Genomic DNA, 13,505 nt, shown 5'->3' on the forward strand with positions numbered 1-13,505 from the left:
TATAAAACAATCTACATAGACAGTGCGGGTATACAAACAATGTATGTAGACATTCCAAGAATACAAAAAATGTACACCCTCCCACACTTCCACTTGCTACAGTCAGCGTTGTCAGACCTAATCTCCGAGAGTCGTGAACCACGAGAGTATGAACCAGCATCGGAAGCATTCACTCCTCCAGTTTATAGGGTGTTTTACCCAGATATGGACTTTCAAATATGTATAATATAGTTTCTTTACATTACTGTTATTAAGTATATGTCCTGAATGTGGTAGATTCGCGAACCAAATGTCAATGTTTCCAGTTGTCAATCCTCATCTCCGAGAGTTGTGAAACGCGGGAGTATGAATCCACGTCTGAAGCATTCTCTCGTGCCATGAGAGGAGGGTGACGGGTTAGTGGGCTAGTGGGGGATGAAGGTAGGAGTGGAAGGTGGCAACAGATAAGTCCACCAAGTGGATACTAACAGACAATACTGTGTACAAACACAATATCAGAGCCCATAAAATAATAGAAATTAAAGATGGCTTCATCCTGATCATGCATGATGACCATGACCTGGATCGCCTGTTTTCCCAGAGATGAGTAAACAATCTAAGGGAAGAGCATTTAGACCCACTTTTGCCTCTTGCCTTGAAGGCTCAAAGGACTGTCCTCTGCTTCCAGATGGATGAACAGGTGTATGAAAACTGTGAAGAGGAAATGGTGGACTCCGCAAAAAAATCGCTTGTAAAAAGACAAATGCATCATCAAAATCCACTTCAAAAACACCGAGGCGGCTGTAAAAGTAACCAACGTGGGTCTCCTCGCATTCAGACTAAGCACACCGTGTAATGGCTACGGTCATACACGTCAGTTAACGTAAAATCAGACGATTCATATTACGCTCAATACCCCACAAAACATGTAGCTATGCCTTCTTTACTGAGTCTCCCATCTAAGGCGTCCGTTTCCTCATCGCTCCCAAGCGTGGGTGCCGCCCATTTTCTTTGACTTCCTGAAACCAACCTCTCTATAAAGTGAATTTGAATATGAGAGAGGACACCATTGTTTTGAGTCAACTTAGAGATGTTTGATTACAGTTAAAGCATACAAGATCCTTTGTGAGTGAAGTTGAAAGCTTTAACTGTCTTTATTGTTAGTAACACTTGTTAAGTAAGTGAGTGTTGAGTGCCAGTACGAATGGCATCCCATTATATTGTCCCTGGGGATATCCATGAATTTCCAATTGTTACTGAAGTTAGATTATTTTGTTGCCCAAACATCAGAGAATCTGATGTTTGCAGTTTAGTTAGTGCCAGTTATCTATTTAAGAAAGTCATTAATCTCCTGAACTATTCTGTCAACCTGTATAATCTTCAAAATCTAAAGTGTCCCTGTGAATAGTTCTGTAGTGGATTCCTCCCTTACAAGCGCCGTTTGTCGCTGAGTAGCCGAACCTTCTCGAATTCCCTAGCCTACGCCCCCAGCGCCGCCTGACGGAGCAGGGGTCAACTATCAACCCACGCCTACCCCCGCCTTATAAGACCTCACACTGCTGTGACCATCCTCTTTCTACCCACGGCAACCAACAAGCAACACCTCCTCCGCTTCAGCCTGGCGGCTCCTGCTCCCGCCGGCGATCTTGGCGTCCCTCAAGCTGCATGCCCTCCTCTGGGCACCCTCACCAACCAGCTCTCTCTAATCAACGCTTGTAACCATGCTGCCTACCCAGCAACAAGCTGCATTGTACTGTGGGGTACGAGTTGTTTAGTTCACACTCAGGATGGGATGGAGAAAGGAAACTCACAATGTGCTCTCTGTATACATATTGTATTGGATGTACAATGCAGCTTGGTGCTGGGAAGGCAGCATGGTTACAAGCATTGAGTAGAGAGAGCTGGTTGGTGAGGGTGCTCAGAGGAGGACAGCTTGTGGGTCGCCATGCTCGCCGGCGGGAGCGAGGGCCGCCAGGCAGTGGCGGAGGAGGTGGTGTTGCTTGCTGCGGCTGTAGCTAGAAGAAGAGAGAGGTCACCACGAGGTCAGGTCTTATATAGCGGAGGTAGGCGTGGCTTAGTAGTTGACCTCCGTCATGTAAGGCGGCACTGGTTGACCTAGACCACGAGGCATACACTGGGGAATTCGCGGGGTCGGCTACTCAGCGACAAACAGCGTTTGTAGGGGAGAAATCCACTACAATACTCCCTCCTTCCCTCCAGGCGGTGTAGGAGACCTGTTGTCTGCAGGGTTGCATGGCACATGTGAGGCAGAACGGGCGGTGCATGCCACATGTGAGCCAAAACGGCGAGGGCGTTGATGAGCCGGCCGCTAGAGGAGACAACTGTCTAGATACACACTATCTGTGGGAGAAGAGAGGGAGAAAAAGGGTGTGTGGAGGCGATGAATGTTATGCTTCCCTCACGGCAGGTACAGAGTCGTCAGATGCGCCTGCTGGGGTGTGTGGGCCTGGGTCAGGAGCAGGGGCTGCGTCAGCAGAAGCGGATGAGGGCTCGTAACAGCAGCTGGGTCCACGACAGCAGCAGGGTGCAGGACAGTAGCAGGGAGTACCTGAGGGAGAAAAGGGGGGTGTGTGGGTCTGCACTCAGGCGCATGGGCCGCGTCAGGAGGAGAGGCAGGGGGTACTGCTGGGCCGGGGGCGGCGTCTGAGGCAGGACGGGTGTGCTGGGGTCGGTAGGACGTGGTGCTTGGGGCAGGAAGAGGAGCTGGTGTCTGCTTAGAAAAGCAGTGCTGCTCTAGGGTGTCTAACCTGCGGTGTAGAGACAGCAGCTGTAGAGCCGATGAGAGCTGCTTCTGGGTGGATAAGCCAGTCTTCCATGTTGCTTGAAGACTGGGAGCGTGATCTGTTTCTCTTCCAACCTGTGTGAGTGCGAATCTCCGGGGGTCACCATTTGTGGGGTACGTGATGTTTGTGTTCACACTCAGGATGGGATGGAGAAAGGAAACTCACAATGTGCTCTCTGTATACATGTTGTATTGGATGTACAATGCAGCTTGGTGCTGGGAAGTGGCAGCGTGGTTACAAGCGTGATGTAGAGAGAGCTGGTTGGTGAGGGTGCTCAGAGGAGGACAGCTTATGGGTCACCATGCTCGCCGGCGGGAGCGAGGGCCGCCAGGCAGCGGCGAAGGAGGTGGTGTAGCTTGCTGCGGCTGTAGCTAGAAGAAGAGAGTGGTCACCACGAGGTCAGGTCTTAAATAGCGGAGGTAGGCGTGGCTTAATAGTTGACCTCCGTGATGTATGGCGGCGCTGGTTGACCTAGCATACACTGGGGAATTCGCGGGGTCGGCTACTCAGCGACAAACAGCGTTTGTAGGGGAGAAATCCACTACAGTACATCCAATACAATATGTATACAGAGAACACATTGTGAGTTTCCTTTCTCCATCCCATCCTGAGTGTGAACCAATATTGCATAACACCACAGTTCCTTGTGTGCAGTCGCCCTGAGCTTGTAAAAATAGTGTTAACAGAGTGTGTAATTCCACTTTTTCCTGGCAAGCTCAATCTCTGATTAGATTATAAAAATAGAAAGAACAAATTCACCTGACCTATGGCATTGATTTTCATATAGGCTATATATATATATATATATATATATATATATATATATATATATATATATATATATATATATATATATATATATATATATATATATATATATATTCTTTTTTCTTTTCTTTTTCTCTTGTATTTCTCTAAAATGTTTGTAGACGTTGTGTTGTGATGTAAGGTTAACATAGTTGTGGTAGTGGTGGCGGCTGTTGTATGGTAGGGGTGAAACAGCTGGTGGACGTCACGGTGGTGCGCTTGCCCGTGTTGCCGACCTGTCACTGATATGCTTTGCTGTGCTGTTCTGTGCAAATACCTAAGTGCACCGGAAAAAAGCCTGATTTTATTTACTGTGTTGACAGTTTTAAATTTTACCCTAGTGTCAGATATGTTATAAAGTAGACAATGTTTGCAGAAGGAGTGATAGAGGAGAAGAGGGACTATGTGACCCTGTCTCTACCAGCACTACAACAAACTACTACCACACCTTCTCGTTCATGGCGCCGAGTAAGTAACTAAGTATTGTATTCCCTCACTAAACAATAGTCTTGTGCACATTCTCAGAATCTGGCCATTTAGGAATCGTTCAAACGTAAGTAAATAGTTCCTCTAAATGTTTGTTTTAGGGCACTTCATATCTAAGGGTTTATTTGGGGGGAGAATTTGAAAAAATAAAAGTTAGAGGATGGCAATGCGGTGGTGTAACAAAGAAAAAAAAAAGATTAAATTACATGAAAACTGACAGGTAGAATGAGGCTGTGACAATTTCAAACAAAACAAAACATTGAGCTGTGTCTGAATTAAGTAGACACAAACACCAACTACATCATCAGGAGGTCAAGATACACATGACTTATATATACACTGTATTAGCCAGGTTATCATCATATTCAAAATGTAGTGGATATTTTGCCAATACCGGTTAAGATCCTACTAACGCTGTTTTACCGTGAGTGCTCTCTGATTGGCTAAGTATTTTCTGTTTAATATGACTGGGGCCCGGCCCCTAGTTAGGTAAAGTCAGGTAGGTTTCTTTGGTTGGTTACATCAGGTTCTAGTAATTTATAATGATAAGAACATCTGTGGAAAAATGAACAAAATCCAAACAACTGCTGGTGGTAGTGGTGTGCTCAGACATTACCTAATTTTTAACCTGTTTACTAGTTAGGTAAGGTAAGGTTTTCAAAGGCTTGTTTGTTGTTCTTTTTAGTATTTTAACCAACATTTTCCGTTAAATTTTTACTTTAGGACAGGAGTCCCCAGAGATTAACCAATATGTTTTCCCAGTGTATTTTGGTGTGTTTCAAACGAATTTGACCTTTATTTTTGGCGGAAATTGCTCGTTCCCCCACCAAACAACAATGGGGGAGAGCCTGGGAAATATGTTTTTTTGGATGGGGGAGAAAATGAAAACGAGTCATCTAACCTAACCTAACCCCTAGCCGGGGTCTCTGCCCTCGGACCCTTTTGTAGGCCTAGCTTAAACTAACCTAAATGTTCCAGTACAGTAATTGAAAATTAACTTTGTGGTGCACCATGTCCGAAAGTACAATACCTTAGTTAGAGGTGGAAGGGCCAGTGATACGTAAGAATTGGATAGAATGGTCGTCTTTCTCGTAAAACTCGGCAATAAACTTAAAATAATTGTAGGAGCACAAGTGATAACCAACATCCAGAATGGCCATTGTGAGAATGGTCAATGAAATTACCCAGGCTGCTTCCTTTGAAAAAAATTAAATGTGATCGGTAAAAAAAATTTTGCGTGATAATGTCGATACATCATTGGTCACGACTGGATGACGTCAGTCATTATTGCGCATACGTGATGCACCGATAACATCTCAGGAGACGAAGACTGAAAACTACGTAAAATCAATTAAATTCAATTGTATCGCTATTATCCATTTCCGCCATGTATATATGGGGTTCAAAATACTCAGAATAGTGAGATTTAAATGTTTCAGTAGTTTATAGCTTTTGGGCGCGCCATGTCCTAAAGTAAAATAACACCCATTTACCCTCCACTGCTCACTGTCAACAACCCAATATTGTTGGAAATTGGGTAGATCTTATCGGTTAAAATGCTTGAAAAATGTAAGCACTGGAAACATAATAGAATACAGCTACTCCTCGACTTACGACCTACTCAACTTACTACCTACTCGACTTACGACCACCCGGACATACGACCGCCCCAGTCGTACCCAAAATTTTTCAAATTTCGTATTTTCATGTCCCAACGTTAGTGAATGCGCTGTGTACTAACAAAATTTTCGTTTGTAATTCCCTTTAAAATGGCTGGCATGCTTAAAAGTGAGAGTTTTGTGGTGCCGAGAAGAAAAAGAGACACCCATTTTAGATTTTCTATGTATTATATTCGCATTTTCGATTTATGACCTGGATTTGGGTCCCTAACCCCGTCGTAAGTCGAGGAGTGGCTGTACCTGTAGTTGGTTAATATTGATGGGTGACCTGACAACCAGTAACTTGTTTTGGTGTTTATTTCCTTTTTCTATTTTCATCAGTGAGTACAGTGCTGATATGATGATAATTTCGGTAATTACTGACGACTAACCCGGTGCCGATTTTTTATAGAAAACGATTACAGGGTATAAATGCCGCAATTTTACTGTGTTTAATAGTGAACACTGTCATAGTTTCTGCAAATGTGTTAAAGGTGGTTACTTCTAAATTAAATCTAACCTAACCTTAGTTGATATGAAAAACAAGCAGCAGAAGCATTGTTAGAAGACCTCACCAACATAACCAAACAAACCTACTAAACCTTACCTTACCAGACCCCCTGGTATATTAAACAGAAAGAACTTATTATGATATGGTGTAATTTTATATTTTTTGTGCACGTGAGAGCAGCCGCCCATACCTGACGGTTCATAAACATACACTGAGCATCGGCGTTGATCCAGCCCGGATGACAGAGTGTCTTGGTAATACTTCAACATATTGCTGTTTACATCCCGGGATGAGACGTCACTGGCGCATTACTGCCAAGAAAACAAAGTAGTGCGCGGTTAGGCACCTAAATAACTACCAAACAAAACAATTGCACAAGAAATGATTATCATCTCAGAACTCAATGATGAAAATAAACACCAAAACAGATAACTCACTTGCTGGTCAGTCGTCAATATTACCTAACCTAATATATTTTTTTTTCTGCTTTCTCCATACAGTATATAAATAGAAATGTAAACTTACATGTTCGATCCAAAATGAATGTTTACCTTTCTCTTTGTTAGTTGTTTCCATGTACAAAAGAAATATGGTTAGGTATGTTTATAGATACACAATACTGTAATCGACATGGCGAAATTAATGTCGTCAGTCACGGTCAAATATAGTTAATGCGCTCTTTGCCTGTGATGGACGATTAGCCAATCAGAGCGCACTCACGGTAAAAATAGCATTAGTAGGAACTTGACAGTCGTGGCAAAATATCCACCGCCAATAGAAAAACAGTTGTTCCGTATGACCGGTTAACAGTATTGGGAGAATCTTTGGCTAATTTTGATGACTACACCGGTGGCGCATTATTTGTTTTGATGTTTATATTCATACTATATTTTCAGGTATTAATATCTTTTCGGTCATCCAGCGAATTTTAGGATTTTAAGTTTCCACCGTCTGAGAGAGGTTAGTTCAGGATCAGTGGAAGTTGCCTGATGACACCCCCTAAACAGTTTCTTCATGTACAACTTCTTGAGGTTGCTGATCACATTCTGGTCCATTGGCTGTATGATTGATGTAGTGTTGGGAGACAAAAACAACACTTTGACAAAATCAAATTGAGACTCCAAAGTTCTGGCAAGTTCAGGGTCATGACCAGGGGCATTATCCATGAGGAGAAGAGCCTTTAAAGGGAGTTAGAGGTAGTGCGTCGAGAGAGGGTGATGCACTGTAAAAAGTAGTTTGTGATGACGTAAAAATGACGTTATATTGAGTTGTCGGGACATTAAACGAATTTTTGGTATCTAAAGATTTGTGACGTAGTACTGAAACAACGTTAAGCGGGCCGATGTTATGCGAGGACATACAGTATACATGCGACCCTGGTCCCTTAATGCCCCGGGTAGTGAGGAGTACAGTACTGTATGTTGAGAAACATGTAGTGAAAGTTGCTGATTTGGAGCGCATCCCCCCATATTTACGTATATAGATTCTTATGGGGAAAATTGCCCCGATTTTTGCAAATTGTTATTCACAATGACATTTAGGTATGATCCCTTGCAGTAACCAGGGTATTCCTGTATCATACAATGTTCAGGATATTGATTGAGTGTGTCTGTGTAATTAATTTAGTTTAGCATAATTAGTAACATTAGTCAGGTTTCTAATAAAGTGTAAAGCATATCCAGTTATTTGTATTTTTCGAAAAGAATTTATTACGTTGACTAACACGGACTTTGTTTCAGCGGTGGAATCAGCTGCCTCGTCTGCAGCGAGTTGTATTTTTGATGCTGGGTGTGGCAGCTGTGGTGGCCCTCACTTATGGCATTGCCAGTCATGCTGAACCTTCTACAACTCCTGCTGCTTCTCACTCAAATGATCAGCATGTGAGTAATGCAGATCATAAAATGTTAAGACAATTTATGTGTGCACTGACTACAGAAAGCATCTGCAAGATTGGGTCCAGTGGATGTCAAAATGAACATTGCGATTCCTGTTGTATCGGTACAGTTGTCAAAATTCTTGGTCCGTTGTGTCATGTTGTCTAGCAAAAAAATTAGATACTTTTTGTAGTGAGTGTACAAGCAGGGAGATATATGATTTATAGTTACATCATCCATAGTCCTTATAGAGACTAGTGACCATTGTACTGTACTTTTAGGGTATCATGCATGAAATTATTTTTGAATGCCTCTTGTGGGATCTCAGAAGGTCCTTTACTGGATGAGCAGAAGATCATTCTCTGGTTCTACTACAGTAGTTTATTGTTACACAGGAATTAGAGAGTAACATCTGTAAATTACTGTACCATGTCTGTGTACATTTCTAAAATATTTTACAGCTCTCTGTTGGTGTATGAACTGAAAGTGAGCAAAAATTAATAATTTATAGAAGGATAATGTGATTGATAGTGTGACCTGTACAGTACAGTACTGTAATACGAAATGGTATACTGTACATTATAGGATTATTAACAAGAATACTGTATTCAGAAGGTCAAAATAATAGGCGTTAAATGTGAAGAAATACAAACTGAAAATAATCAAGAACACAAGTGGCTTATTTAATATGTTTTGTGTAATCTGTGTAGAGCAAGTGTATAACTCCATATTCTAGCTATCTATTTAGTTCACTTTATTTGATCATCCTGAAGTGCCACACCTGTTGTCTCTACGACTGATGCAGTTGCACACACTTTTACAAACTGACAGTACAATACAGTATTGTTCAGTCACTTGTAATCCATTACCTCGGCCCATCCATTGTTTAACCTGGGCAAGTAACCAAGTCTACAGGCTGAAAACCCAGTTGTAACCATCAACACGGGTGGCTGAAAACAATTCATTCAGTTATTTATTCCTTTTGGCCATACAGATTGACAATCCCTTATCCAAAATCCTTGGGGCCAGATGTGTTTGGGAATTTGGAATTTTTCGGATTTCAGAACGGTAGTACGGTACATATACTGTATAAATGAAATCGTGGGCCCTTCGTGCTCAGTGGCGAGTCCGGTGGTACAGTTTAACCGAGGCGTGAAAGTTCGAACGCTCATGCTTGGCTAGAGCGCAACCTCCGTCCCGTTGACAGCATACAGCAACATCGTTTTCCAGACGTTCGTGGTTGTTATAATCATGGTCGTGGTTGTTATAATCATAGTCGTGATTGTTATAATCATAGTCGTGGTTGTTATAATCATGTTCGTGGTTGTTATAATCATGGTCGTGGTTGTTATAATCATGTTCGTGGTTGTTATAATCATGGTCGTGGTTGTTATAATCATAGTCGTGGTTGTTATAATCATAGTCGTGGTTGTTATTGGGTTGTTATAACTGTTATAATCATGGTCGTGGTTGTTATAATCATAGTCGGGTGTTATAATCATGTTCGTGGTTGTTATAATCATGGTTGTCGTGGGTGTTATAATCATGGTCGTGGGTTGTTATAATCATGTTCGTGGGTTGTGGTCGTGGTTGTTATAATCATGGTCGTGGTTGTGGTGGTTGTTATAATCATAGTCGTGGTTGTTATAATCATGGTCGGGTTGTTATAATCATAGTCGTGGGTTGTTATAATCATGTTCGTCGGGTTGTTATAAGTCGGGTTGTTATAATCATAGTCGTGGGTTATAATCATGTTCGTGGTTGTTATAATCATGGTCGTGGTTGTTATAATCATAGTGGTTGTTATAATCATGTTCGGGTTGTTATAATCATGGTCGTGGGTTGTTATAAATGGTCATTTGTTAATATGCGTGGTTGTTATAATGCGGGTTGTTATAATCATGGTCGTGGCTGTTATAATTGTTGTTATAATCATGGTCGTGGCTGTTATAATCATGTTCGGTTGTTATAATCTGCATCGGTGGGTTGTTATAATCATGGTCATGGCTGTTATAATCATAGTCGTGGTTGTTATAATCATAGTCGTGGTTGTTATAATCATGGTGTTGTTATAATCATGTTCGTGGTTGTTATAATCATGGTCGTGGTTGTTATAACCATGGTAGTGGCTGTTATAATCATGTTCGTATTAGTTTGTTATAATCATAGTCGTGGTTGTTATAATCATGGTTCGTGGTTGTTATAATCATCAGTGGCTGTTATAATCATGGTCGTGGTTGTTATAATCATATAATCATGGTGGTTGTTATAATTCGTGGGTTATAATCATGGTCGTGTTGTTATAATCATGGTCGTGGGTTGTTATAATCATCATGGTCGTGGTTATAATCATGGTCGTGTTATAATCATGGTCGTGGTTATAATCATGGTCGGGTTGTTATAATCATGGTGTGGTTATAAGTTGTTATAATCATAGTTGTGGTTGTTATAATCATGTTAGTGGTTGTTTATAATCATGGTCGGTTGTTATAATCATGGTCGTGGTTGTTATAATCATGGTCGTGGTTGTTATAATCATAGTCGGTTGCTATAATCATAGTCGGGTTGTTATAATCATATGTTATAATCGTCGTGGGTTGTTATAATCATGGTCGTGGTTGTTTAATCATGGTCGGTTGTTATAATCAGTGGTTTGGTTATTATAATCTGGTCGGTTGTTATAACCGGTCGGGTTGTTATAATCATGGTCGGGTTGTTATAATCATGGTCGTGGTTGTTATAATCATGTCGTGGTTGTTATAATCATGGTCGTGGTTGTTATAATCATAGTCTGGTCGTGGTTGTTATAATCATAGTCGTGTTGTTGTAATCGGTCGTGGCTGTTATAGTCATGGTCGTGGCTGTTATAATCATGGTCGTGGCTGTTATAATCATGGTCGTGGCTGTTATAATCATGGTCGTGGTTGTTATAATCATGGTCGTGGCTGTTATAATCATGGTCGTGGTTGTTATAATCATGGTCGTGGTTTTCCCCCAAAACAATACAATTAATGAAAAATGCAAACTATGTAAAGCCTCGGATAACAACGATTCGTCCAACAACTTTTCATATTTGAAGCCCTAGATAATTTAGGACCCAATTCAGTTTACATCCTTATTTCATTCGTATTTACGACCAAAATATAATAAAAATAAAATAAAATTACATTTTCATATAAATAATAACTAAATCTCGATATGTATTATAAAAAAAAATACTGTAAAAAAATGAATGGCGCCTTGCACAAAGAAGCTGCATTACTAGTGAGTGATAAACAACAGTCGGAGCTTGACAGGCCTTTTTTTTCACGCATCTGGAACAAGAACTGGAGAAAACTTTCTCAGGTTTCTTACAGCATTTTTGCATCCCCATTCAACATGGGCAAGAGAGCAAGTGATGGTAGTGTTGTTTCAAAAGCCAATAGAAAGTGTCTAAGCTCAGCCGAGAAACTAGATGTGTTAAAACGATATGAAAAAGATGAGAGGTCTGTGGGTATTATATGGAGCAAGCAATGAATATATTTACTGAAGTGGATCCATTTACAGAACAAAGCATTAAAATTTAAATAAATGCAAATGACCTCTACAGAAAAATGTATAATGAGAAAAGAAAGCAGCTGTGCAAGGTTCTTTCGAGACTTTTATTATTTGAAGGCCTAAACCATCAACTTCAGCATCATAAGCAGCTTCAACATCAACTTCAGGTTCAGTAACAGTTTCAGCAATAGCTTTATGGAAAGCTACAGCTTCAGCCAGAGTTGAACCTACAGCTTCAGCCAGAGTTGAACCTACAGCTTCAGCCAGAGTTGAACCGGACGACTTCGTCATCTGAGTAAAAACTCGCACAATATTCATTGGCTGTCCTTATATTTTAGACTTTACCGCCATTGATGAATAGAATTTTTGTTTTACATTCGTAAATATTATTCAAAACATATATGAACAGTAAATAAATGTTGCTTTCACATTCATATGTAGAGAAATGACGATATGTTTTCACATGCAGGGCCGGGTTAAGACTTACGTAGCCCTTAGGCACCTCTAAGATATGGGGCCCCATTTGACAGCATATTCACTAATAACACAAGCTAGTACCTAATTATAAAATGTGATGTCGAAAGAATAAGATTCAGTGATGTTTGCCATGAATTGAGTAAAAGAAAATGGGTTAGATCAGCTGTTCTTGTACAGTACAGAAATAGTTTTGTTTACAAGAAGCACAGCTAGCTGGTGGACACTGGGAGACGACCGGTAATTGTTTCTTTTTTTTTCTCTTATGCTTAGTGCATTTTTATAAATGTTGTTAGTTGTTTGTGATGAATATCTATAGACACTATGGACATGGTACTGACTGGTGACAACTGTCTTTGTTCTTCTTGTAGAAATTTATATACTCATATTATCGTATAGGCAGACGGTAGTGATCTACCAGAGAGTGAATGTGAATTATGGTCCTCTGTGACAGTATATTTACCCGAATAGCTTTGATTTCTGGCTTTAAACCCAGAGTTGTGAGTTTTTGTGACTACCTAGCTAATAGCTATGATTAGCTTCACCTTTGTCCCGTAGGCTACTTGTAGAGTTTCTGATTAATTGCTCTGTTTCAGATTTTGTGCAGTAGGATTTATCTTTGATTCATTAATGACATAGACGCCTTTTATGCTAGGTTACAATTTTTGAGAAACAGGAAATAGACTGATAGTTACTTTAGATATGCGAGCTTCACTATAGCTCATGAATTATTATGACACTATGATCACATATATTTATTTAATTAATGTCGCCCAATTACATTTATCTGTAGTTCCTTGATATATATATATATATATATATATATATATATATATATATATATATATATATATATATATATATATATATATATATATATATATATATATATATATATATATATATATATATATATATATATATATATATATATATATATATATATATATATATATATATATATATATATATATATATATATATATATAATCCCTTCTTCTTGTAGGTAAATATGTCAGATGGTTACCGAAGGAAACATGAATCTGGGCATGTTAAAAGAAAGAAAAGGGAACACATAGAAGAAGATATGCGAAAACAACAAGGGTCAATGTTGAAATTCATAAAAAGGAATGATGCAATGACTGGTAGTTATTTTGGTAATAGTGGTCCTTGTACTGAAGTACTGTCAAGAAGTGGAGAGGACATTTCTGTCTGTGGTGTAGCAGCATCTTCTGGTTTTGAACAGGAATCTGGTGTTCAAGAAGAGGTTCCTCGACAGGAATCTGGTGTTCAAGAAGAGATTCCTCGACCTGAACAGGAATCTGGAGTTCAAGAAGAGGTTCCTCGACCTGAACAGGAATATGCTGTTCAAAGA

At 40.1% G+C, this 13,505-nt stretch overlaps 1 protein-coding gene across 1 annotated transcript in view; it reads left to right on the plus strand.

Moving 5' to 3' along the window:
• Positions 1–3,751: 3,751 nt before the first annotated feature.
• Positions 3,752–13,505, plus strand: part of LOC121860164 (endoplasmic reticulum mannosyl-oligosaccharide 1,2-alpha-mannosidase-like) — a gene marked incomplete in the record, with an annotated part of 67,180 nt that continues 57,426 nt past the window's right edge. Inside the window, 2 exon segments of the mRNA XM_042357221.1 lie at positions 3,752–4,058; positions 7,985–8,125. Coding sequence (XP_042213155.1) covers positions 3,957–4,058; positions 7,985–8,125 — 243 coding nt within the window.

Source organism: Homarus americanus, unplaced genomic scaffold (genome assembly GCF_018991925.1).
Source record: "Homarus americanus isolate GMGI-L3 unplaced genomic scaffold, GMGI_Hamer_2.0 scaffold5831, whole genome shotgun sequence".
Classification (NCBI taxonomy): Eukaryota; Metazoa; Arthropoda; class Malacostraca; order Decapoda; family Nephropidae; genus Homarus; species Homarus americanus.